Source organism: Zootoca vivipara, chromosome Z1, assembly GCF_965207765.1.
Source record: "Zootoca vivipara chromosome Z1, rZooViv2.hap1.1, whole genome shotgun sequence".
Classification (NCBI taxonomy): domain Eukaryota; kingdom Metazoa; phylum Chordata; class Lepidosauria; order Squamata; family Lacertidae; genus Zootoca; species Zootoca vivipara.
Genome location: NC_142583.1, coordinates 60,354,185 through 60,376,983, shown reverse-complemented (window position 1 = coordinate 60,376,983; position 22,799 = coordinate 60,354,185). Strand labels below are relative to the sequence as shown.

The 22,799-nt window shown below is 43.1% G+C and overlaps 1 protein-coding gene across 1 annotated transcript; it reads left to right on the top strand.

Annotated features, from left to right (window-relative positions):
* The first annotated feature begins 15,303 nt into the window (after positions 1 to 15,303).
* Positions 15,304 to 18,539, top strand: DSPP (dentin sialophosphoprotein). The gene is made up of 3 exons (XM_088661167.1): positions 15,304 to 15,372; positions 16,893 to 17,707; positions 17,744 to 18,539. Exons 1-3 carry the CDS (start codon positions 15,319 to 15,321, stop codon positions 18,456 to 18,458), a joined length of 1,584 nt encoding a protein of 527 aa, XP_088517293.1. The 5' UTR covers positions 15,304 to 15,318; the 3' UTR covers positions 18,459 to 18,539.
* Positions 18,540 to 22,799: the final 4,260 nt, after the last annotated feature.

Below are 22,799 nucleotides of genomic sequence, written 5' to 3'. Positions count from 1 at the left end.
AAAAGGTGGCAAATGGTAGGCTCCTCACAAGCCAATTGAAAACACACTCCCAACCCTTGCAGGAATGGCTCTTCCCATCTCTCCTCAGCCTGTACACACCACTGTTGTCCTCTACATGTTGGTTGGGCTACAATTCCCACCATCCCTGATCATTGACCATGCTGGCTGGGGCTGATGGGAAATGTAGTCCAATGTCTGTTGGTGGCAACCGCTGTCCTAGAAGCTGCTGCGAAAATAAACTGTGATGCTTTTTAATGGCCAGCAAGTGGCACTGCTGCTTAATGTCAGAATAATCATGCCTGTTGCTTTCAGGCTGAATTGAAGATCTGCTGTGCAAACCTTTCATATAAGTTTGTCAAAAGAAGCAATGTTTTAAGAGAGAAAAGATAGGAGGGGGGGCATTTTCCAGAACTGAGTCCTGATAGAAATTTGTAGAAAGCACTTCTACAATAATCTACACGGAGCTTAGTTGTGTAAGGGGGAAAAATATTATTTATGTACTCTAGAAGGAAGACTTAGGAGTCAGGAGTAGGAAATATTCTCACAGTCTTTAGGTATAAAGATGATGCTTCAGGTCCCAGAAGAGGGCAACCAAAATGGTCAAAGGCCTGGAAACGATGCCTTACGAGGAACGGCTTAGGGAGCTGGGTATGTTTAGCCTGGAGAAGAGAAGGTTAAGGGGTGATATGATAGCCATGTTCAAATATATTTAAGGATGCCATATAGAGGAGGGAGAAAGGTTGTTTTCTGCTGCTCCAGAGAAGCGGACACGTAGCAATGGATTCGAACTACAAGAAAGAAGATTCCACCTAAACATTAGGAAGAACTTCCTGACAGTAAGGGCTGTTCAGCAGTGGAATTTGCTACCAAGGAATGTGGTGGAGTCTCCTTCTTTGGAGGTCTTTAAGCAGAGGCTTGACAGGCATATGTCAAGAATGCTTTGATGGTGTTTCATGCTTGGCAGGGGGTTGGACTGGATGGCCCTTGTGGTCTCTTCGAACTCTATGATTCTATGATTCTATGACTGCCAAATAACTGAACCTTGAGTAGGATAGGATAGTAGAGATCTCAGCTACTCCTTTTTTATTCTTTATGGGCATCCTGTTACTGAGTCTCAGAGCTCTTCCCCCCTGCCAGCCAACACACCTCATTGCCCCTTACCTGGGTTCTCAAAGTCTCTGATGATTATGGTGCCTCTCCCTCCTTTTGTCACATCCTGTTGGCCCCACCTGTTGCCATCAGGAACTGTAGAACCCTGGGTCCTGTGGTTGGAAGAGCAGGCCATGGCACATGTCTCTCCTTTTTAATCCACTAATTAATGGAACAATGAATGGAACAATCTATTAAACAATGGAACAATCTATTTTAAAAAAACAGTTCCGATACAGGTGCAGACTGGAAAACACCTCTGCTTAAAAGACATGTTGAAAAGGGAAGATCTTCAGCAAGCACTGAACAGACAACGAAGACGGCTCCTGTCTCATACTTAATGGGAGGGAATGCCCAAGGGTAATTCAGTAGGAATTACATCTGAGTAGGCATGGTGGCACTGTGGTCTAAACCACAGAGCCTAGGGCAGGGGTCCCCAGACTACGGCCCGTGGGCCAGATGCGGCCCAATTGGCCTCCCAATCCGGCCCGCGACGTCCCCCACCGTCCGCTGCTGTCGCCCACTCTTACGGCGCACAGCGCGGTGGTGCTCTTCCAGGTCGGAAAAAAGCGCCGAAAATCGTTTGTGTGCATGCATATGGGCCTCTCCCGACCCAGAAGAGGTCATTTCCGGTGCACTTCCGGGTCAACAACAACAACAACAACAGTCTGGAAAGCTATGCCCTAGAGTTTGTGCAGCGAGAAAATACAGCCAGTCTGATTATTGTAGCAAAGTTTCCTTGAGAAGTTATGACTTCCTAAGTCAAAGAAGTTTTTAAGGAGGAACCTTAAAAGTCGGCTTTGTCTTCCACCTGTTCTGGGGATCACAGAAGGTGAGCTGCCTCTGGATGTGGCGGGCTGGAGTATTTATACCATCAGGCATCCTTCCTGGATGACTGAGGTTAAGGTGGTTTGCCTGCTTGTCCTGACCATTTAAATAGATCAATAAAGCCAGAAGAAGAGGCTCATTGAAATTTCTGGAAAGGATACATTTCAACCTGTTTCAAAGGGACATTTTCTCCCTTAGTGTTTCCATTAGGGGTGTTCCAGAAATTCCCCTTTCAGTATGGTTTGGCTACTTCCAAGAGTTGCCACAAATATTTAGATATACAGATATTACATATCTGAACTATTAATTATTAATATTAAATCTATTAATATTTAGATATTATATACATTCTATTTAGTCTGGGAATGGTTAATATGTGGAAGTATATTTTTAATTGTCTTTATTTTTAGATTGTTTTAATTTGTTTTAGAACATTTCTTGGGAGCAGCATATAAATATGATTATGATTATTATGATTATACTTTGTTTTCATTTTAAAATTGTATATATATTTTCTGCCCCATGGCTCCTTAGGGTGGAAGGGTGGGATATATATTCAGTCAATTAATCAACCAACCAACAATATATTCCCAAGTCATAAGTCACAGGCACAAACTACCAATAGATTTTTCCTGTACCCATTTTGAACCAGAGGGGCTTGAATGAAGAGGTGCTGCCCAGGTATTTTTTTGGGTGGTGGTGGTAAATTGCCTGCCATGGTATAGCCCTACCCAGACCTGGAATCTGAGGTCTCTTTAGATGAGGACCAAGGAGAGCAGGACTCTCCAGCATATCTCTCCACGGCCAGCGATCTGGAGAAGTCATTGGGTTTGGACCTTCCAATCCCAGGGATGGACATCACCATACTAGCTGTCTGTATTCTCCGTCAGCTCTCTCAGACTTCTTCTCATCTTCCCCAGAGCCACAGCAGCAGAGGAGGCAGTGAACCAGACAGGAACTTCAGGCTAGCTACCTGTGAAGGTGCTCAGAAGGAGGGTGAAGTGAAGGGAAACATCACGGTGAATTGCCCTGAAGCCACTCCAGGAGGTATGATAAGAGGCTGAAATAAAGGGTCTGCTTCTTATGACTGGAGCCTGAAAGGTGGACCTCTCTCCTTACCTTGCTAGGTACCACTTAAATGCAATGTATATTTTTACCTTTATGGCAAATTGCATGTTCTTCCTCTACTTAAATGAAGCTGACATCAGCTATTGACAAAGCAAATGATGTCTCTTTCCTTTTACTCCTGGGTTGGGCACATACAAGAAAAAACAAGGGGCAGTAAAGTTGCTCAGGTCTATTGGATGAAATGTTGTTTTGATGATTTTCCAGGTGATTGCCTTCACATTTATTAAAAACACAGTCATTGGTTTCATTGAAGCACCATTAAAAAAGAATGTTAATGAAGTGCACGTAATGCTAATACAAACTATGGCTTAGCAGGAATATGTGAACTTGCAGGCTCCCAGAGTGGATGGTTTGTCAGGAGATGACAAACCATGAGCCAAGGTTTGGACGGCATGCTAAGCCAAACCAATGCTTATACGTTCATAATAAGCTATGGCTTGGCTCAGTGCTACATGTGAATTATCTGCCAGTGGTTTACAAAGCGAATCTTTGAAATTTTCATACTGGATTTTAAATTGCTTCAAAATTGCATTTCTCCTTTAATTCAAGCCCACCAAACCACCCTGGCAACACAACTCTTGGTTTAATATGATCTTTGCCATCAATTTATAAAACTTGGAGCGTTTGCCTCAGAAAGCATGCCAGAATCTCACTGAAGTGCCCACTCCAAACCGTCCTACAGAGTTCTAAATATGTTTCTTGTTTTTGACCACAATGCTGTGGATTTTAAAAAAGCGAAGTTCTCAAGCTAAGGTTTGTTACACATGGCTACAGCTCTCTCTGCCATCTTCGGGAGCCCAAGAGGACGCCATGGCAATAGGAAACCTTTGTGCGCTTTCAAACTTTCGGCAGGCAAATGTCTTCCCATTGCGTGGAGCCCCAGCTTCCCAAGTATAATAACACACCGCCAAGAGCGAGATGAAGGAAAAGTAAGGAAAAGGATTTCAAAGTGTTCTTTACACAAGATCACTCTCTCATTTTGCCTTTTAGTGAGAACCCTATTTTTGGAACACCACAGGAATGCAGCCGAGAGAGAGAGAATGAGAGATTCTTCTCCTCAACCACTGCCCTTACTGTTACACCTAGTACCCTTGGTCTAAATCAGTAGCCAAGCTACAACTCAAATCCAACGTTTTAAATGTAGCAACTCTAATGTTCACTACAGTGCTTATTCAAGGTTTCCCTTATCTCTTGGTGGTACTATGAGGGCACTTTGAAAGGCCAAACTTTGGTGCCCTCCCCCAGCCCTTGCTCTGCCTTCCCAAGGGTGGGTAAGGAGACATCAGGCTTTGGGAAGGGGGTGTGAGGGCTCTGGTAGGGTCCTAGAGCCCCCCACCTCCTTCCCAAAGCTGGGAAAATGCTAACTAGACTTTGGGAATGAGGACCCTGCCAGAGCCTTCACACCTCCTTCTCAAAGCCCAGCCCCTCGCTCAGCCCCTTTAGCTCAGCGCCCAATATGTCTGAACAGTCCTAAATTGACCCCTGTTCTGGTCTAGGGATGGACACACTTCAGGCTTGTGCTATCAACTTCGTTTTTTTTTTTGCTAGAACCCCGAGGGATCTAGTAAGGCCAGGTGCAGAACGGCGATTTCGGGCAGTGGTGGTGAATGTTCAAGAGCCATGTGAAAAATGATTATGTTAAAATTAGTTACAGGTAGGTAGCCGTGTTGGTCTGACGCAGTCAAAACAAAATAAAAAAATCCTTCCAGTAGCACCTTAGAGACCAACTAAGTTTGTCATAGGTATGAGCTTTCGTGTGCATGCACACTTCTTCAGATACACTGAAACAGAAGTCACCAGACCCTTATGTATAGTCAGAGGGTGGGGAGGGGTATTACTCAGAAGGGTGGTGGGAATGGGTGACTGCAATTGGTCTTGCAAGAAAAAGCAAGGGCTGAGTTGCTAAAGAAAGCTTGATCATGTATAATCAGATAAGAATCCAGTGTCCTTATTCAGACCAGGTCTCTCCGTGGTTTTAGGCTTGGTAATGAGTTGCAATTCAGCAACTTCCCTTTCCAGTCTGTTTCTGAAAATTTTCTGTAATAAAACAGCTACTTTGAGATCTTCTATAGAATGTCCTGGGAGACTGAAGTGTTCACTTCAATCTCCCAGGACATTCTATATCTCATTATACATGATCAAGCTTTCTTTAGCAACTCAGCCCTTGCTTTTTCCTGCAAGACCAATTGCAGTCGTTAACAGTCGTTAACAGTCATCAACAGGTTTACCACTCCTATCAGCCAATCACCCATTCCCACCACCCTTCTGAGTAATACCCCTCCCCACCCTCAGACTATGTTTAAATGACACACTTTCTTGCTTAGCAATGGCCGTGGTCTAGTTTGAGGACAATATATCATCTGGATATCAGGCTGACCTTGCTGCAAGGCTTCTAGCCATAGCTGCCAAGTTTTCCCTTTTCTCGTGAGGAAGCCTATTCAGCATAAGGGAAAATCCCTTAAAAAAAGGGATAACTTGGCAGCTATGCTTCTAGCTCTTTTTGTTTTAAAATAAATGAGCCTGTGTCAGGCTTCGGGGAACCCTCCCACGGAGGCAGCCAAGAATCAGAGAAACGATCAAAGTCCTTACCACAGAGAGCGATGAAGGAATCCAGCCTTCCTTAAATATGGCATTGCTGAAAGTAAAGTCCCACCCCTCCTACATCCACCCTATTCCTCGTCACTCCTGTGTCGGCTAATCTGAGCTTTCTGCCTCTGAGCTCTCTGTTCTAGTACCCTCAATGCCTGCCTGGTCTTGGGAAGGGGGGTCAGGAATGCTCTCCAAGGACACTGAGTCTGTCAGCTGTCTCTCCCCTGGTGGTTCTTCTTCTTCCTGCTGTTCCTCTTCCAATATTTCCCAGCTTCTGCCCTCTGCAGGCTCTGAACTATGCCCTTCTGCAAACCACGGTTCTAAATCTATACTGTCCTCCTCTTCTCGGGACGGTGCAGGAAGAGGAGTGGCCGTCCCCACCATTCCTCCTCAGTCCAGCCCCTGACAGCCTGAGAGCCAGACTTCCTTAAAGCCCCAAAGAGCATTATGATAAACAGCTGCCTGTCAAAGGTGTGGCATAAAGGCAAGAGATCGGCCCCAGTGTTCCACAGTGAGCGTTTTCTATATTAAGGAAGACACCGGCCCTTTGCAATTCAAAAGCCTTATGCAACATCTCACCGGTCTTGCTACTAACACCACCATGTTTTAAATCAAAAGGCTCTTCACTGGTTGTAAACAAGTCCAGAGGTTTGGCCATCTGTTTGGTTATGTGATGTTATTTCCTTGCCATCCCAAAACTTGAAGAATTTGTGCCCACACTGTTTGACGTCCAGAACAAGTCCCCTGTCATATTTGCTTGCGGCTCTATTTAAATTCAGGCCTTGCGCTGAGATGTGAACATTTACCTGGCACCTGGTATTTTAGGAGTCTGTGCTGGATAGGCCTATCCTTTTCATTTTGGAGGGGTGGGGGTATTTTTGTAACCTTTCGGTTGTTGCTCTTGGGAAATACTAATTCAGGATCAGGACTTGTATAGAAATAGAAAATCAATCCAGCAGAAAGGGAAATGTTTGAACAGCTCTGGGTCAAACCCATGGCCGTATTTTGATACGTTGCGAGGGAAAATGCTGATTTAAGTAACTACTTCCCACTCCCCATCAGAAATATTTGCTATCCAAACAAAGCAGGTTTCTGTGTATATCTATACAGTGCTTTTTTTCTTAAAAAAATGTTTAGGGGTACTCTCATTTTCCTACTCATATTGAAATCCTACCCCTCAATGATTCACAAAATGTTTAGGGGTATGCGTACCCCTGCAGAACCCCCCAGAAAAAAGCACTGTATCTATGTGAAACACAGGGGCAGAACTCCACGACACTGCATAAAATTTGCATTGACTATTTAACATGCATAGATGCAAATTTACAAATAATTACTATAATTTAAATAGAAATGCATCATCATTGTAATTATTATAAATATTATTAACCTTTATTAAATCTCAGAAATATAATGTAATTACAAATACTTAAATACATGCTACTATATATATGTATATTTATCCACATAGAGAAACTTTACCTTACACAGTATCTATTATTCATAAATTTAATTAGAATTCACTTATCTTTAAAAATTATCTCTCTTGTCTGCTTCTCTCCCTCTAATAAATTTTCTGTGTTTATATTTATTTATTTATTTATTTATTTATTTATTTAATTTATATCCCAATCTTTCTCCCAAAGGAGTCCACAGTGGCCAACATACAGCAATAAAACAATAAAATGTGGAATAAGTAGCCTCATGGAACCATCACACTTAAGTCTAATTAATGCATGAAGGAGTTTCCCATAAAACAAGGTTTCCGAAACTTGGGTCTCCAATGTTTTTGAACTACAATTCCCATCATCCCTGACCATTGGTCCTGTTAACTTGGGATGATGGGAGTTGTAGTCCAAAAACAGCTGGAGACCCAAGTTTCGGAAACCTTGCTATAGAGTAATCTGCCCAGCCAGGCTTAGTGATGTTCACTTCCTCTCACAGTGCAAAGAACTAGGTAATCAAGCCTTTGTTCCCTCCCCAGTCTACCTGATGAACTCAGCATGTGAAGAGGCTAAGCTGGTATGGTTCTCAACAGCCATTCTTGTGTTCCTATGCCAATGATTTAGGAACTTTCACCACTTTGTTAACTAAATCAGGTTTTACTGCCAGTGCAACTTTTCTGACTGAGGTATGGTAAAAGTACATGAACCAGACCTTTGAAGAATTTGTAAGTAAACCATTTTAACTTACTAAATGTGTAGTATTTTTCAACGCTAGGGGACGTGAAAAACATCCAAAGGAGCTTGGAAGGGAATATTTTAAAGGTTATACTGTATTCAGATGCTTTAATTTGCTGCATATTTTGTGCTTTTAAATCTCTGCTGGGGTTATCTCACAAGAGAGTACTTGCCCCAAACCTGGATTGTGGCATCCTGGGAATTCTCCTTTCTATCCCCCCCCCAGCCCCTACACCAATGAAAACATATTCAAAACCATTCCAATACAGATACAGACTGGGAAATATCATAGGGTTGCCATATTTTAAAAAGTGAAAAATGCGTTTTAAAGCTTTTTTTAAGGAAATTCGCCAAAAAAACAACACTTCTGATATGGGATGCCATTTCAACTGGTTACTGTAAATTCCACCCAGACACTATTTTCAGTGGACGAATCTCATATATGTCTGGGAAATTCCAGACACATGGCAGCTATCACACTAAAGGCCCAGACATCTAGAGGGCAGCTGGGGAGGCTGGAGGAGACAATATGAGCTCGATCAGCCTTCCCCAAACTATTACTGTCTAGATCTTTTGGACTACAGTTCCCATCAGCTCTAGCCAGCACCTGTAGGACACTAGGCTCCGGGAGGCACTGGGGTAGATGAACACATCTCACACATTCCTACTCACTGAGCACCACTGATTTAAGAGAGCAGAAATATCCTTCAATAAAACCTGGGAAATGGCTGTTTGTTAGCAGAAGGGACTCCTACAAACAAGCACTTTGTCCATCTACTGAATGGTGGCAGACTTCCCGTCCTATTTGAAGCCCTGGCTTCCTGAGAATGCAAATCTATAATTTCATCAGAGCCTCCGGGGCTTCGCTTTTCAATAGCGTAATGACTACTGTTCACTCAAGGGTGCCCATTAGGTATATATATCACATACCTGCGAAATCTGCAATATAGTATATAATAACTATTTTGAACAAACACCTAAGTGGCTTTTTAAAAAAAAAGCAGGGCCAGGAGCTACTTTGCTAGAAAAAAAAGGGCTTTATATGTTATATTTGGTTGGTATGAATTTTTTTATTAAAAAGAAAGAGAGAATGCCGAAAAGTTAATGTGAAGTCAGAAATGAGCAATAAAACTGTTAGGACAGTTTCACACAACCCTGTGCTTATTCTTCATATTTTTATAGCTGTTCTCTGGGCAGCTCATAAAGCAAACAACATACAATAAAATCATAGAATTGTAGAATTAGAAGGAACCATGAGGGCCATCTAGGCTTGTAAAGAAGGGATGCTGTTCACACTGTAACTATGGTAGGTCTGTGGCCTTCTGTGATAGCTCTGCCCAGCAACCAGAAATCTTTCTCTACTGACCAAAATTTTTTGGGTTGCCATACATCCGGATTTTTGCCGATTCTTGGTTATGTCCAGGAAATTCCAGTTATGTCCGGGAAAACCTCAGGAAGCACTTATTTAAATGACCGGTTTCTGGAATTTGCTTGCCCTTAGCATTAAGTGGATTCAAAGGTGTATAAGGCAAATTCGACAAGGTTGTATATTGTCTCCCTGCTTATTTAACTTATATGCAGAATTCATCATGCGAAAGGCTGGACTAGATGAATCCCAAACCGGAATTAAGATTGCTGGAAGAAATATCAACAACCTCAGATATGCAGATGACACAACCTTGATGGCAGAAACGAGGAGGAATTAAAGAACCTTTTAATGAGGGTGAAAGAGGAGAGCGCAAAATATGGTCTGAAGCTCAACATCAAAAAAACCAAGATCATGGCCACTGGTCCCATCACCTCCTGGCAAATAGAAGGGGAAGAAATGGAGGCAGTGAGAGATTTTACTTTCTTGGGCTCCTTGATCACTGCAGATGGTGACAGCAGTCACGAAATTAAAAGACACCTGCTTCTTGGGAGAAAAGCAATGACAAACCTAGACAGCATCTTAAAAAGCAGAGACATCACCTTGCCAACAAAGGTCCGTATAGTTAAAGCTATGGTTTTCCCAGTAGTGATGTATGGAAGTGAGAGCTGGACCATAAAGAAGGCTGATCGCCGAAGAATTGATGCTTTTGAATTATGGTGCTGGAGGAGACTCTTGAGAGTCCCACGGACTGCAAGAAGATCAAACCTATCCATTCTTAAGGAAATCAGCCCTGAGTGCTCCCTGGAAGGACAGATCGTGAAGCTGAGGCTCCAATACTTTGGCCACCTCATGAGAAGAGAAGAATCCTTGGGAAAGACCCTGATGTTGGGAAAGATTGAGGGCACTAGGAGAAGGGAACGACAGAGGACAAGATGGTTGGACAGTGTTCTTGAAGCTACGAACATGAGTTTGACCAAACTGCGGGAGGCAGTGCAAGACAGGAGTGCCTGGCGTGCTATGGTCCATGGGGTCACGAAGAGTCGGACACGACTAAACGACTAAACAACAACAACAAGGCAAATTCATGGACAAAATTCATGGACGTATGCCCAAAATTGAGGGAGAGGTCATTGGCTACATATTCAGTATTGTTTTGTAATGTTAAGGTGATTGTAAGCATGTTTAGATTTTTAACCTGAACATACAATGATTAGATCTTTTACATTTTAAAAAACCCACTCTCTATGGTTGGCTAGAGTTTGTACAGTTAAATATACAGTATAACAAACACTTTTTTTTTAAGTAAGTGAAAACTATTTGGTGCAAAAAAGAGAGAAAGGTTTATTGACAAGCTGACTCTCAATGAGTTTTGGACATTGTTTTTCACGGTACCTTCTTTTTTTCCAGAGATTTTGAGGCCCTAAATATGTGAGACTTTAGTGAAACATGACTTCATTAACAGGGCTGCTTCAAAGCCCTTCCACATTCCAATTGTTCAGTGAATACTGGAAGTTTGCTGTGCCACCACAAAGGTGGTTTGTCAGCTGTGACATCGCAAAATGTCAGCATGCATTGAAATACCAAGATCAGGTGTGTGGTGAAAAACACAGTTCGTTTGACTGGATGTGTGAAAAACCTAGTGTGGCTAAAGTCTATCATCTATTCAGAGATGGGATGCTAAGTGATGGATAAAAAAAAGTAGCTGCTGAGAAGGCTTTGATGACTGCAAAAATCAAGGGACATTGCAGTGGGAAACCTAGTTGTCTGAACAAATGGAAGGCTTGTGACAAGAACCAGGCTATTTGATTATGGAGCATCACCAAAAAAAAAAAAAAAAGCTATTAAAGGGTAGACTGATGGGTAAGTTAACCGGATCAGGAGTGTCACCAAAATTCTACCTTTCAGTTAGAATGCACCTGAATATCTCAAAAGGAAAAACGTAGGTAAAGGAATATAGTAATCACAGAACCAGGGATTTGCCTGGCATTCATAATATATATTATCTTGCAAAAACAAGCCATGGAATATACTTATCTAGCCTTCTGCATGAGTGGGAAAGAAGGAGAATTTCAATTTAGTGCAAAGGCACATATAATCATTTCAAGGACAAAAGGGGGGGATTAGCGGGTTTTCGCTTAAGACCCTGTGTGAAGTCACAGTTAAGTTGCTAGGCTTTGATTGGTTGCCTAGAAGCTAAAGCACTATTTAAATTCTTGCAGGGTACTTCCATGGGTCCTTACCTCAGAGAACTGAGGCACAGAGGCATCAGAAAACACCACTAATGATTTTAAGATTGTTCACTGCAGCACAGCAAAGAAGGTAAGTGGCACATGCTTTACTTTGAAACAGGCAGTTTCTTGCTGGATTTATTTAATTTTGTAAAAGGACAAACAATGTATACATATCAAGTATTTCCTACAATTAATACAGCGATGAGTAATACAGTGATAACTAATACATTTGCATGTGTGCATTGATGTTTAGCAGGTAGCAAAGCTAGATTTTTTAATTAAAAAAATCAACAATTTTGCATAGGAAGATTAACAGCAATTAACATTCTGTGGTTTACTGGAAGGAGGTAGAGGTACTTTGCAAATTTATCACACAATTATATGTGTCATCAGTTTACATGATCATTTCTACTCAGCAGGCAGAAATCTAAACAGCTTCAGCTTTTCCCAGCAGAGAGAAGTTGTGATGAGGGATGCTCCCTTTTGAATTTCTGTTTGCTGTAAAAGCAGATAAAGGCACAGGAGCCATATAGGGAAAATTGGTGGCTTCCTTGGCTAAGGACAGGTTGGTATGAGGTCATCACTATGGCAATAGCAGCTCCTGTGCTATCGTCCATGAGAAGATAACAGCTCAAAACTGGCATTCAGAAGGTCCCAGGTTCCATCGTTGGCATCCCCATTGGAAAAAAAAAACTTTCTCAAGTAGCAGAACTGGGAGGGATACCTGCTTAGTGCAGACACCACCAGAGCAAGCAATTCTGGATCAGAAGAAGCAGTGGTCTTACTTAGGTCTACATTATGCATCATTGCATCTAAAATGTCTCAGGGTTGTTGTTCTTATAATAAAAATGCAAATAGCATCAGCTAGTGGTGCTGATAGTCATTGGTAACACTTTTCTCCCTCGCTGTGGTCTTGAGGAAAATCCCCCCCTTTGGGTGCTGCTCATTGACATCACTCAGGGACTTCCCCTCCAAAGCAAATGCTGGCTTCAGGGACGGGATTCTCCTCATGATCACAGCAGGGGAGGAATGTGTTAATTTTTCCCATGGTGCCTGCTGCAATGTTGATAATTGTCAGGCTCCCCATGATGTTATTTGATTTTAAAAGTAAACACACACACACACACACACACACACACACACACACGAGTCTCTGCACATTAAATCAATGTCTAGATTGCATTGGTGGTGCTAGACAGGGGGCAAGCAGCCCCCACAAGCAAGGAGCTCATCCCCCATGTGCCCCCCATTTCTGAACTCCTACCAGGTCAGGTTCAATGAGTTACCATTAGTATACGAAGCCCTTAACGACTTTGGACCAGTTTACCTACAGGATTGCCTTATTTGTTTGTTTGTTTTTGTCCACCTAGAAATATACTTTGCTCCTGCTGTGCCCTCCAGAATTCTTTTCCCCAGGATTTGCTTTGAGTGGGGGAGTTACCCAGGTTTAGTGGCAGGAAACTTACCACATTAAGATGTGGCGATCTGATTTGGTGACTGATGCTACAAAGAATGCAAACTTTAGATTTCATTAAAACTTGGTTCATCCCGGGTTCCCCTTCCTAAAGGTTCCCCTGAAGCATCTGCTTACATTTCCATTTGGAACATATGGACATAGGGAGCTACATTATAGAGTCCTTGGTCCAACTAGCTCAGTATGGGCCACACTGACTAGCCATGACTCCAAGATTTTGGACCAGGGTCTCTCCCTGCCCTGCATGGAGATGGTGGCGATGGAAACGTGGGATGCAGATGTTCAACCACCGAGCTGTGGCCCTTTTGGTAACGCTTACCAAAGACACTGGGTACCAACAAAACCCACTTGACTCCCTTGGCGATTGCTTGTGAATCACCCACCCATCTGTGGAAACCGTGAAAGCCAAAAATGGTTTGAAAAGAATTTCTCAATAGGTACATTGGTTTAAACCATGCACCATAATTAACTCTTAGCTACTTTCAAAAGAGAACGTTGGTTCCCCCAGCCTTCCTTTTTTACCATGTGGAATAGTGGATTTTCTCATGTGTCTGGAGATTTCCCCTGTAGCTTTTTTTCTTTCTTTCTTTCCAGACACAGAAGGAGAGCATTTTCTCCACCTAAATGGGGATGTCACACTCATGACTGAAGGAAACCCATTATTATGAGTTTTCTGCCTCCCCTGTGGTTTTGCAACGCCTAGAACCCTGAGCTAGCTGGAAAATGCCCTTTGCTAAGATTGCCCTTTGCTTCATGCAGAATCCTCTAGTCAGCCATAGAAGTTATGATTAACCAACTGATGTGGCTTCTCTGGTCTTGGGTGGCACATCAAGCCCCAGGCCTGGTGTCAATAATTGAGGCCTAGATGTGTACATTTAGTGCTCTGCTGCTTGAGAACAAAACAAAAAAAAGTAAAGCGAAAAACCTCAACCAGCTGCAGCAGTGTTTATTGTTACCCCTGCCAGATGTTTTCAGCATAATTTACACCTTTGGAGGAACGGGCAGTGAACATTAATCAGTCTAAAAAGTGACTAGGTTTGTTTGTCATCGTGTCACTCTCTCAACGCAAGAAAGGAAACCCAGATCTTGGACTTCGCAAGGGAAATGTATTATTACTCAGGCAGTAAAATTATTACTCTGTATAATATTAAGTAGTCTCAATAGGCTTATTGAGACCGGCAGGTGAGCAACAAAGAGGATTTTATCGGATTGCATGCAAATACCATACAGTTCTCACCCTAATTCTTGTCAAATATTCTAGAGAGAGGAAATAACAGATTAGGAGCTCTCATAGTCAGAGCTCATTCAGCCACCCAGGGAGCCCTGTCCTATATATAAATTACATAGCTTAAGCAAGGATTTAATGTAATTGTGAGGGCTACATTTTGCATTCAGCACACTTCTACATTTCCAGGAATTCTTCCCCTTTTTGGAGAGGCTGGTATATTTTCAGATGGGTAGTGGCTTGTCTCAGAATAGTACTGCCACCTTTCAATGAGCCCTGGGAGTCTGTGTTACACGTAGGGATGTGCCAAACTCTGTCCTTCGTTGTCTCTGATTCAAAATATAAGGTAAAAGGCAAAAAAAGAGAGTAAAGGTAAAGGACCCCTGGATGGTTAAGTCCGGTCAAAGGCGACTATGGGGTTGTGGCGCTCATCCTGCTTTTTAGGCCAAGGGAGCCGGCAGTGGTCCACAGACAGCTTTCCAGGTCATGTGGCCAGCATGACTAAACCGCTTCTGGTGCAACGGAAGCCGTGATGGACACCAGAGTGCACGGAAACACCGTTTACCTTCCCGCTGCAGCGGTGCCTTTTTATCTACAGGCACTGGTGTGCTTTTGAACTGCTAGGTTGGCAAAAGAAATTCAAAATATAAACAATAATAAACCATAAAATAAAATTTTATTTTTCAAAATGAAACAAAGCCTAGAGTAAGATGGAAAATAATGTTCATTTTGTATACATTCACTTTATTTATATTAGAAAAAATTCTCCTACTTTTTCTAATTGCAGAGGCTTTGATCAGATCCTCAAAACTAATTTTACATCACACATCTGCTTCTATATTTGCTGCATAGTTGTTCTGTTGGGATTTTTTTATATACTTCAACTGAGGGTGCTATTTGCATTCTATGGCAATATTGTAATGTCAGTTTTGATTGTGGGCCAATATGAATATGTTTTTGTTCTTTTGTTATTTCCCCTAATGGTTTACTTGTTGGTTCTTCTGGCATAGCCAACCCCCCCCCCCCGCCCCAATGCAAGCTATATGAGCCTCCCTTGTATATCTCTGCTATGTAATTAAATACTCAGTGTTAGTAGTGAAATATATAATACCCTTTCCATTTCCTCACAGAAAGCAATCCCAAGCATGAAGACTCTGCTTTTGCTTATATATATCATTGGTATAGCCATTGCTTCCCCGGTAAGTATACAAAATATGAAAAGTCCTAACACCAGATAAATAAAAGATTTAAGGAACGTTCTGAGCTTCTGCTGAGCTTACAAGAGCAGGTATTTCATGACTGACCAGTGTTCTGCCTTGCTTCCTTTCACAACTAAGCTCTGTTGGGTGCAATCCAAAATGTTGCAGTCTTTAAACAGCTTAAAAGTCCTGCTAATTGCAATACTTGCATGCTTGAAAATTAGGTGGATGCATAAGTTCTTTGCAGAATATGGACTTAATTCTTTGGGAAACACAGGAGTTCCATGGAAGCGCATTTCAACAAGAATGGAAAACCTGTTCGTAGACATCCATTTGGTGAATTTTGCTACCGTGTTTCTCCAAAAATAAGACACCGTCTTATATTTCTTTTTCCTCAAAAAAAAAAACACCACGGTGGCTTATTTTCAGGGGATGTCTTATTTTTTTTATTAAGTATGGTACAGTCTAACCTACAAGGCTAAACTGCCTATCACTATGGCTTATTTTCGGGGTATGGCTTATTTTCAGGGTATGGCTTATTTTCGGAGAAACACGGTATTTCACTGACAATCACAGAATCGTAGAGTTGGAAGGGACCACGAGGGTTATCTAGCTTTCTCCCTGCAACGCAGGAATCTTCTGCCGAATGTGTGGCTCGAACACATGAACCTGAGATTGAGAGTGTCACGCTCTACCGTCTGAGTCATCTCAACTTCCTCAGGTTTTCTTTTAGCTGTGTATCATACATTGCATTCAAATTGTTTTAATCTTATAGATTGGTTTCTAGGTATGTTGTTGTTCTTGTTGTTTTTTGTTGTTGACTGCTACTTGGAGTGTGACTGCAGAACAACAGGAGATAAACAATAGCTGACTAACTGGCTTCCTGGCCCTTCTGCAGTGTATATTTAAAGCGGTATCAAACAGTCATAGTTTCCCTATCCCTAAGAATACTGGGAACTGTAGCTTGTTAAAGTTGCTGAGAGTTGTTATTCTCCTCGCAGAGCTACAATCCTCGGAGTGGTTTAACAACCAATTCCTCTTCCCAGGGAACTCTGGGAATTGTATCTCTGTGAGGGGAATAGGGCCCCCCTAACAAGAAACTACAATTCCCAGGATTCTTTGGCTAAGGTGGTATGATATTGCTTTAGAAGTAGAATGCAGATGAGGCCATATACTGCCTTTCTGCTCACCATCAACAGCGCTTTACAAAAAGAGACAAGTACAGTATACAAAATACAACCAATAACAGCAAATATAAAAAGCCTAAAACAGCAGCAATAAGTTTAATAAAGCCTTTAAAAGCTTGGGGGGGGCACACCTTTGCCTAGCGCTGAAAAAGTAGGAAATGTTGGCCCTGGTGAGCTTCATAAATGTCCTGGTACTTAGGAGCAATTAGTTGAGTCTATTAGTGTCAATGTGGCAGGATTTAAACTGACTGTCTCCTCCTTTTTCTGGAGATTCCATATATACCTTTGAATTGACTTAACACACTGGTGTTTTATTTTACTTCCGTGTGACAGATCCAAAGAAGTGGAATTCTATTCAGGAGCGGCTATGAGGACAATATTAATTCCATCAGTGCAGATAAAGGAGTCTTAAAGACCAGCTCTGCCATTGCGAATGGGAACCAGCAGAATGGAGATGAGGGTCACCAGGGAGGAGAAATATTTCTGGATCTCACCAAAGACTATGCCATTGCTGAAGAAGTTTCTACAGCTGATCCTATCCATTCCCAAGGGGGCTATCCGCACGAAACCGAGAGACTGCTGCTCCATGAGGACAACAGCTTTTTGCTGGCCAAAGGCAACCATCAGCCCAACAGAGAAAAAACCAGGGAGACCATTGTTGAATTTCCAACAGAGAAAGAGGTTGACAGCCAGGATGTAGCGCTTCTTAAAAAGATTAGCAATGCAGAACAAAATGGCTTGCAGCATTTGAGAGAGAAGAATGCGGTTCATGGTCCAGTGTTGACCACAGGGGAGTCCATCGTTTCGGAAGCAGATCTGTTTGCTGGCAAACATCTGAACAGCTACCATTTCAGCGATGAAGGCATGCAAGGAGATGACCCAGGTTGTACTGATGACTCTGAGTCTGGTCAGCAGGTGGAGAGCCAGAGCAATTTCAGTCAGCAGCCTGGAGAACCAAATAGTTCAAGTGGTTCAAACGAGGAAGAGGTGAAACAGGCCAGCACTTCAGGGAACTCTGGAAGCCCAGAGTACTCCAGTGGGTCCCCTGACTCCAGCACCTCCAGTGATTCTAGTGACTCCAGTGATTCTAGTGACTCCAGTGATTCTAGTGACTCCAGTGATTCTAGCACCTCCAGTGATTCTAGTGAGTCCAGTGATTCTAGCACCCCCAGTGACTCCAGCAGTTCCAGTGATTCCAGTGACTCCAGCAGTTCCAGTGACTCTAGTGACTCCAGCAGTTCCAGTGACTCTAGTGACTCCAGCAGTTCCAGTGACTCTAGTGACTCCAGCAGTTCCAGTGATTCCAGTGACTCCAACAGTTCCAGTGATCCTAGTGACTCCAACAGTTCTAGTGATTCTAGTGACTCCAGCAGTTCCAGTGACTCTAGCAGTTCCAGTGACTCTAGTGACTCCAGCAGTTCCAGTGACTCTAGTGACTCCAACAGTTCCAGTGATCCTAGTGACTCCAACAGTTCTAGTGATTCTAGTGACTCCAGTAGTTCCAGTGACTCCAGCAGTTCCAGTGACTCTAGTGACTCCAGCAGTTCCAGTGACTCTAGTGACTCCAGCAGTTCCAGTGATTCCAGTGACTCCAGCAGTTCCAGTGACTCTAGTGACTCCAGCAGTTCCAGCGACTCTAGTGACTCCAGCAGTTCCAGTGATTCCAGTGACTCTAGTAGTTCTGGTGACTCTAGTAGCTCCAGCAGCTCCAGTGACTCAAGTAATACTTCTGAGTCTAGTGATTCCAGTGACTCCAGTGATTCTAGCAACTCTTCTGACTCCAGTGACTCCAGTGGACAAAGTGATTCCAGCAGCTCCACTGATTCCACTGATAGTTCCAATGACAGTAGCACCTCCAGTGACTCTGGCAATTCCAATAATTCTAGCACTTCCAAATAAGTGAGAAGTTGCTCAGATAGTACTGGTGCCACCCATAGATATCAGTACTAGGGCGAAAGCTGAAGCCTGTGAACAAAATAAGGCAAAATGGTAGAATTTGGGACAAAATTGCAATAGGGGAGTGAATGGGGACAGCAGGTCCTGTAATACTGAGGCAATATTTTATGGAGTTCCAAAGCACATTTCACAATTGAAATGGCTGCCTTGCTCCAGGAGGCATGGAAGGCGAATGTGATGATTCTGTCTAAAGATGAATTTCCAACTATTTCAAATGAGCCCTGCTCAGTTGTATGAAGGGGCAGCAAAAGAGCTTTGTCATTGTTGTCACATGGCTCCTTCCAGCTTCCCACACATTCTGGACCAACATTTGCAGCATGGAGCCTGCTGTACTCAGGGGGCCTCCTTGCAGAATTTAGAACCTTGATTGTGCAAGGACGGTGCATGAGGGAAGCTGGAAGTGACATGTGACAACTGTGGTGGACCTCACAGCCACAATGGACTCGCATATCCCCTTCACATACCCATGACCAGATTTTGAGCGTCTTCCATCCTGATTGTTCTCTTGACTTGGCCACAGCAAAACGGAGGGCAACCTCTAAAGAAGAAACATTTCCCATCATTATGAAACTCTAGGGCAGGAGGGAGAAGCATCTCCACACACCGTTCTGAGCAACCTTTCAGGAGCCGCATGTCATTGGTGGGTGGGGCAAAAGTGGGTGGAGCAATGAATGATGATTTCCCTTTTATACAGCAAGCTGGTTTCTACACAGAACTCATGCTCCCCTCCTTGCCCTCCATCCAGACCAGCGAGAGGATCATCAGAGCTCAAGGACCCATTCCAGCCCCACAAAAATACCCGAGGGTGCAAAGCATGTCTAGTGGTTGAGGAAGTGTAACTATGCCATGCCATTGCTCACCTCCAGCCCGTCACTATTTTGCGGGAGGGATTCCATCGCGTCTCGGCAAGTTTAGGGCTCAAAGTGCTCTAGTCCTCTTTTGCAACAAGCCTGTTTTGAGAACCACCAGGCTTCTTGCGGAAATGAAAGTGATCGGGAAATCTACCAGAAAGTGTGGGAGAACTATGGAGCGATGGGAGGCCATATAACCTTCATGCAGACAAGTCAGAATGAATGCTCAGTAAACAAATAAATAGTGGGCATTGTATGCATAAGCCTTTTGCTAACAAATTAGGACACATGCTCAGTGAGCAAGTCATCTGCAGGTACCTGTAAGGCTTCAGGGAATCCAATCTCTCCCCTGGTGGGCAGCCAAGAAGCAGATAGCAGGGTTTTTACCAAGTCCTTTATTCAATATGCCTCTCCATCTCTCCATCCCAGTAATGGTGTTTCTCCGAGTAAAGTCCCACCCCCTCCATCTCTCCTACTGTACATCATCCTCGCGCTGGCTGATCTGTGCTTTCTGCCTCTGAGCTTTCTGTTCTACTACTCTCAATGCACGCCAGGTCCTAGGAGGAGCAGGGTTAGGAATGCTTTCTAATGATAACGTGTCACTCAGCTGCTCCAGCTCTGCAGCTTCCCCCTTCCTTCTCTTCTGTTATCTCCCAGCTTTCCCCCTCTTCTGTCTCAGAATCAGGACCTTCTGCAAACCACCGTCGTAAATCTATACTGGCCTCCTCTTCTTGAAAAGGTTCAGGAGAAGGAGGGAGGGATGTCTCCACCATACCTCCTCTGAGGTCCAGTCCTTGACAGTACCCTTTAGTGCAGAATGGATGTTGCTCATAAGATTGTCCTGCCATGCATACCCACCAAACCCTATGGACATATATCCCTGCACATTGATACCACTACCAATGCAGATGGATTTCTATTATCAGGGTGGTCGAAACAGAATAAAAAAATTCCTTCCAGTAGCACCTTAGAGACCAGCTAAGTTTGTCATTGGTATGAGCTTTCGTGTGCATGCAAGCTCATACCAATGACAAACTTTGTTGGTCTCTAAGGTGCTACTGGAAGGAACTTTTTTATTTTGTTTCGACTATGGCAGACAAACACGGCTACCTACCTGTAACTACCACTATTATCAGGGTAGCTCCTTCAAGCAAGATTTGGACACACACACACAGAGAGAGAGATCTTCCAAATACTACCGTGAGAGGGAAAGGGACTGGCTGGAAGGCCACGGCAGACAAATCCCTTACTCTTGTATTCTCTGTGGTTTTTCTGGGGCATTTGTTTTCTTTTTACTTATTTTGGGGATTGTGGCTTCCTTTTTTGAGCTAGGGCGTGGAAACTTGACAACACAACAAAGCTAGTGTGCTGAAGCTGTCAGAAGGACAAGTCCAGGCTGTGCTGTAAATATCCTGGCAGAAAAGAAACAACAACAAAAAAAACCCTCCGCTTTCAACATGCCTCGGAAAAGTAATAATAAAAAATTAAATGTCCAGATTGCAAACTGCGCCATGAACAAAGGTCTTTTGTAAGCCTCAGGGGCTGCTTTATTCAAAGCTTCAGCTATTAAACAAAATAGTACCCTTTTGTATATTTGGCCACATTCATGGTTTAAGCAGTCCAGTTACAGACTGGGTCATAATCTTCAGGAAGGAAGAAGTAGTTCCCACCAAAGAAGAATGAATAAGTAAGGTGGTGAGCTGGTAATTGGCAAAATTACCAGCCAAAATAAGAGAGCCTAATGATGATAATCTTGTGGAAGAATGAAAGCCTTTCTCGGATTACTTAAAGAAATACTACAGTATGATGAATTCACGAGCAGGATTTGAACCACGAGCAACAGAAGGAATTAGAGATTATTGTATTGTTGTTATGGCATAGAAGATAGGGTGCAGCAAAGGGGGAGAAATGGGGGAAAACACACACAATGGAAAATGGGGTGGGAAGTCGACGAAACAAAATAAAAATGTATTAAGTATTGGAGTGTATATGTGAAACTTTTGAGATTTAATAAAATATAGCTGAAAAAAACAAAACAAAAAAGCAGTGAGGTCCTGAACAGGTGAGATGCCAATAAATAATCCAAACACTGGAAAGGAAGAAAATGGTGGTGAGGGAAGCCCTCTGAGGATGGAGCTACATTTTACGAAAAACAAGAGGCTGGGAAAGTATATGTAGCAATGAGGTCTAGGCATCAGTTAGCTGTTACCTGGGGGGGGGGGGCAGTAATAAAATGGGGAAGGAATTTTACATTGAAAGGCAATCACATTGAAAGGCAAATCTACCTAATTTGCACATCTCAAAAGAATACATGGACCAGCCATCCTTGGAAATCTGCACGTCTCTGAATTTTGTGTGCGACTCTGAATTTTGCAGTGCTATCCTCCATCCCAAAAATGTGCACAAAAATGCATATGCTTGATTAAAGTGTGCAAATAAATGCGTATATTGCTGGGAAATAACACGCAGAAATGCATGAATTGGGGGGAATTACTTTGCAAAAAGCGTTTTTATTAGGTGAAATTGCATACAAAAATGTGCAAGAGAAATTCTCACCCAAATGGTGGTGAGTGTTTTCTTTAAAAAAAACCAACACAATAATTTCAAAATGTTGTGGAAATGTGAAAGACTGGACTTTTGGTTTAAAAAAATGAGAAACAGAGAGAAAGGACAAGATTGACATGTCCTCCCATTCTTGGGAAGTGGGCAGAGTTCTTTTTTATTTAAAAAAAATACAGCTCAGGGGGGGTTATGGCTTACCTTCCAAGTTCCGGACTGCAGAATCCGGGACCGGCAGCCATTTGACACCGGAAGTTGCGTCGATGTAACTTCCGTTGTCGCTTTGCCCTTCTATGGGCACCCAAAATGGCCACCGCCGGCTTCGAAAGTCGCTTGTACGCATGTCAGGAAGTGTGCCGACGCAACGTCCGGTGTCGCTCCGCCCATCTATGGACACCAAAATGGCCACCGCCAACACCGGAAGTCACGTCTATGCACTTCCGGACATGCGTAGATGCGACTTTTGAAGCTGGCGGTGGCCATTTTTGGTGCCCATAGAAGGGCAAATCGGAAAGAAAAAAATGGCCGCCGGCAGGAGAAAATAACGGAGAAAAACGGGAGATGAAGTGATACGGGGGACCACCGGGAAAAGGTAAGTAAAAAAGGGGTTTTCCTGGGGGAAACGGGAGACTTGGCAGCTATGGGTTATAGTATGGGTATTGAAAATTGCCCAATGTAGAGAAAGTTATGCCCAATGTAGAGAAAGTTAGATGGTTAGGTGAAGATTTGGTCTGATCCTACAGGACACTGATTATACAGCTTCCACAGCAGTGCGCATCCTGACTTCTTTATAATACATGCTTCTGCCCTGAGTAATGTCGCCTCTTTTCCCTCCACTCAAAAGACTTGGTTTCAGAAAGCGTTTGATTTCACC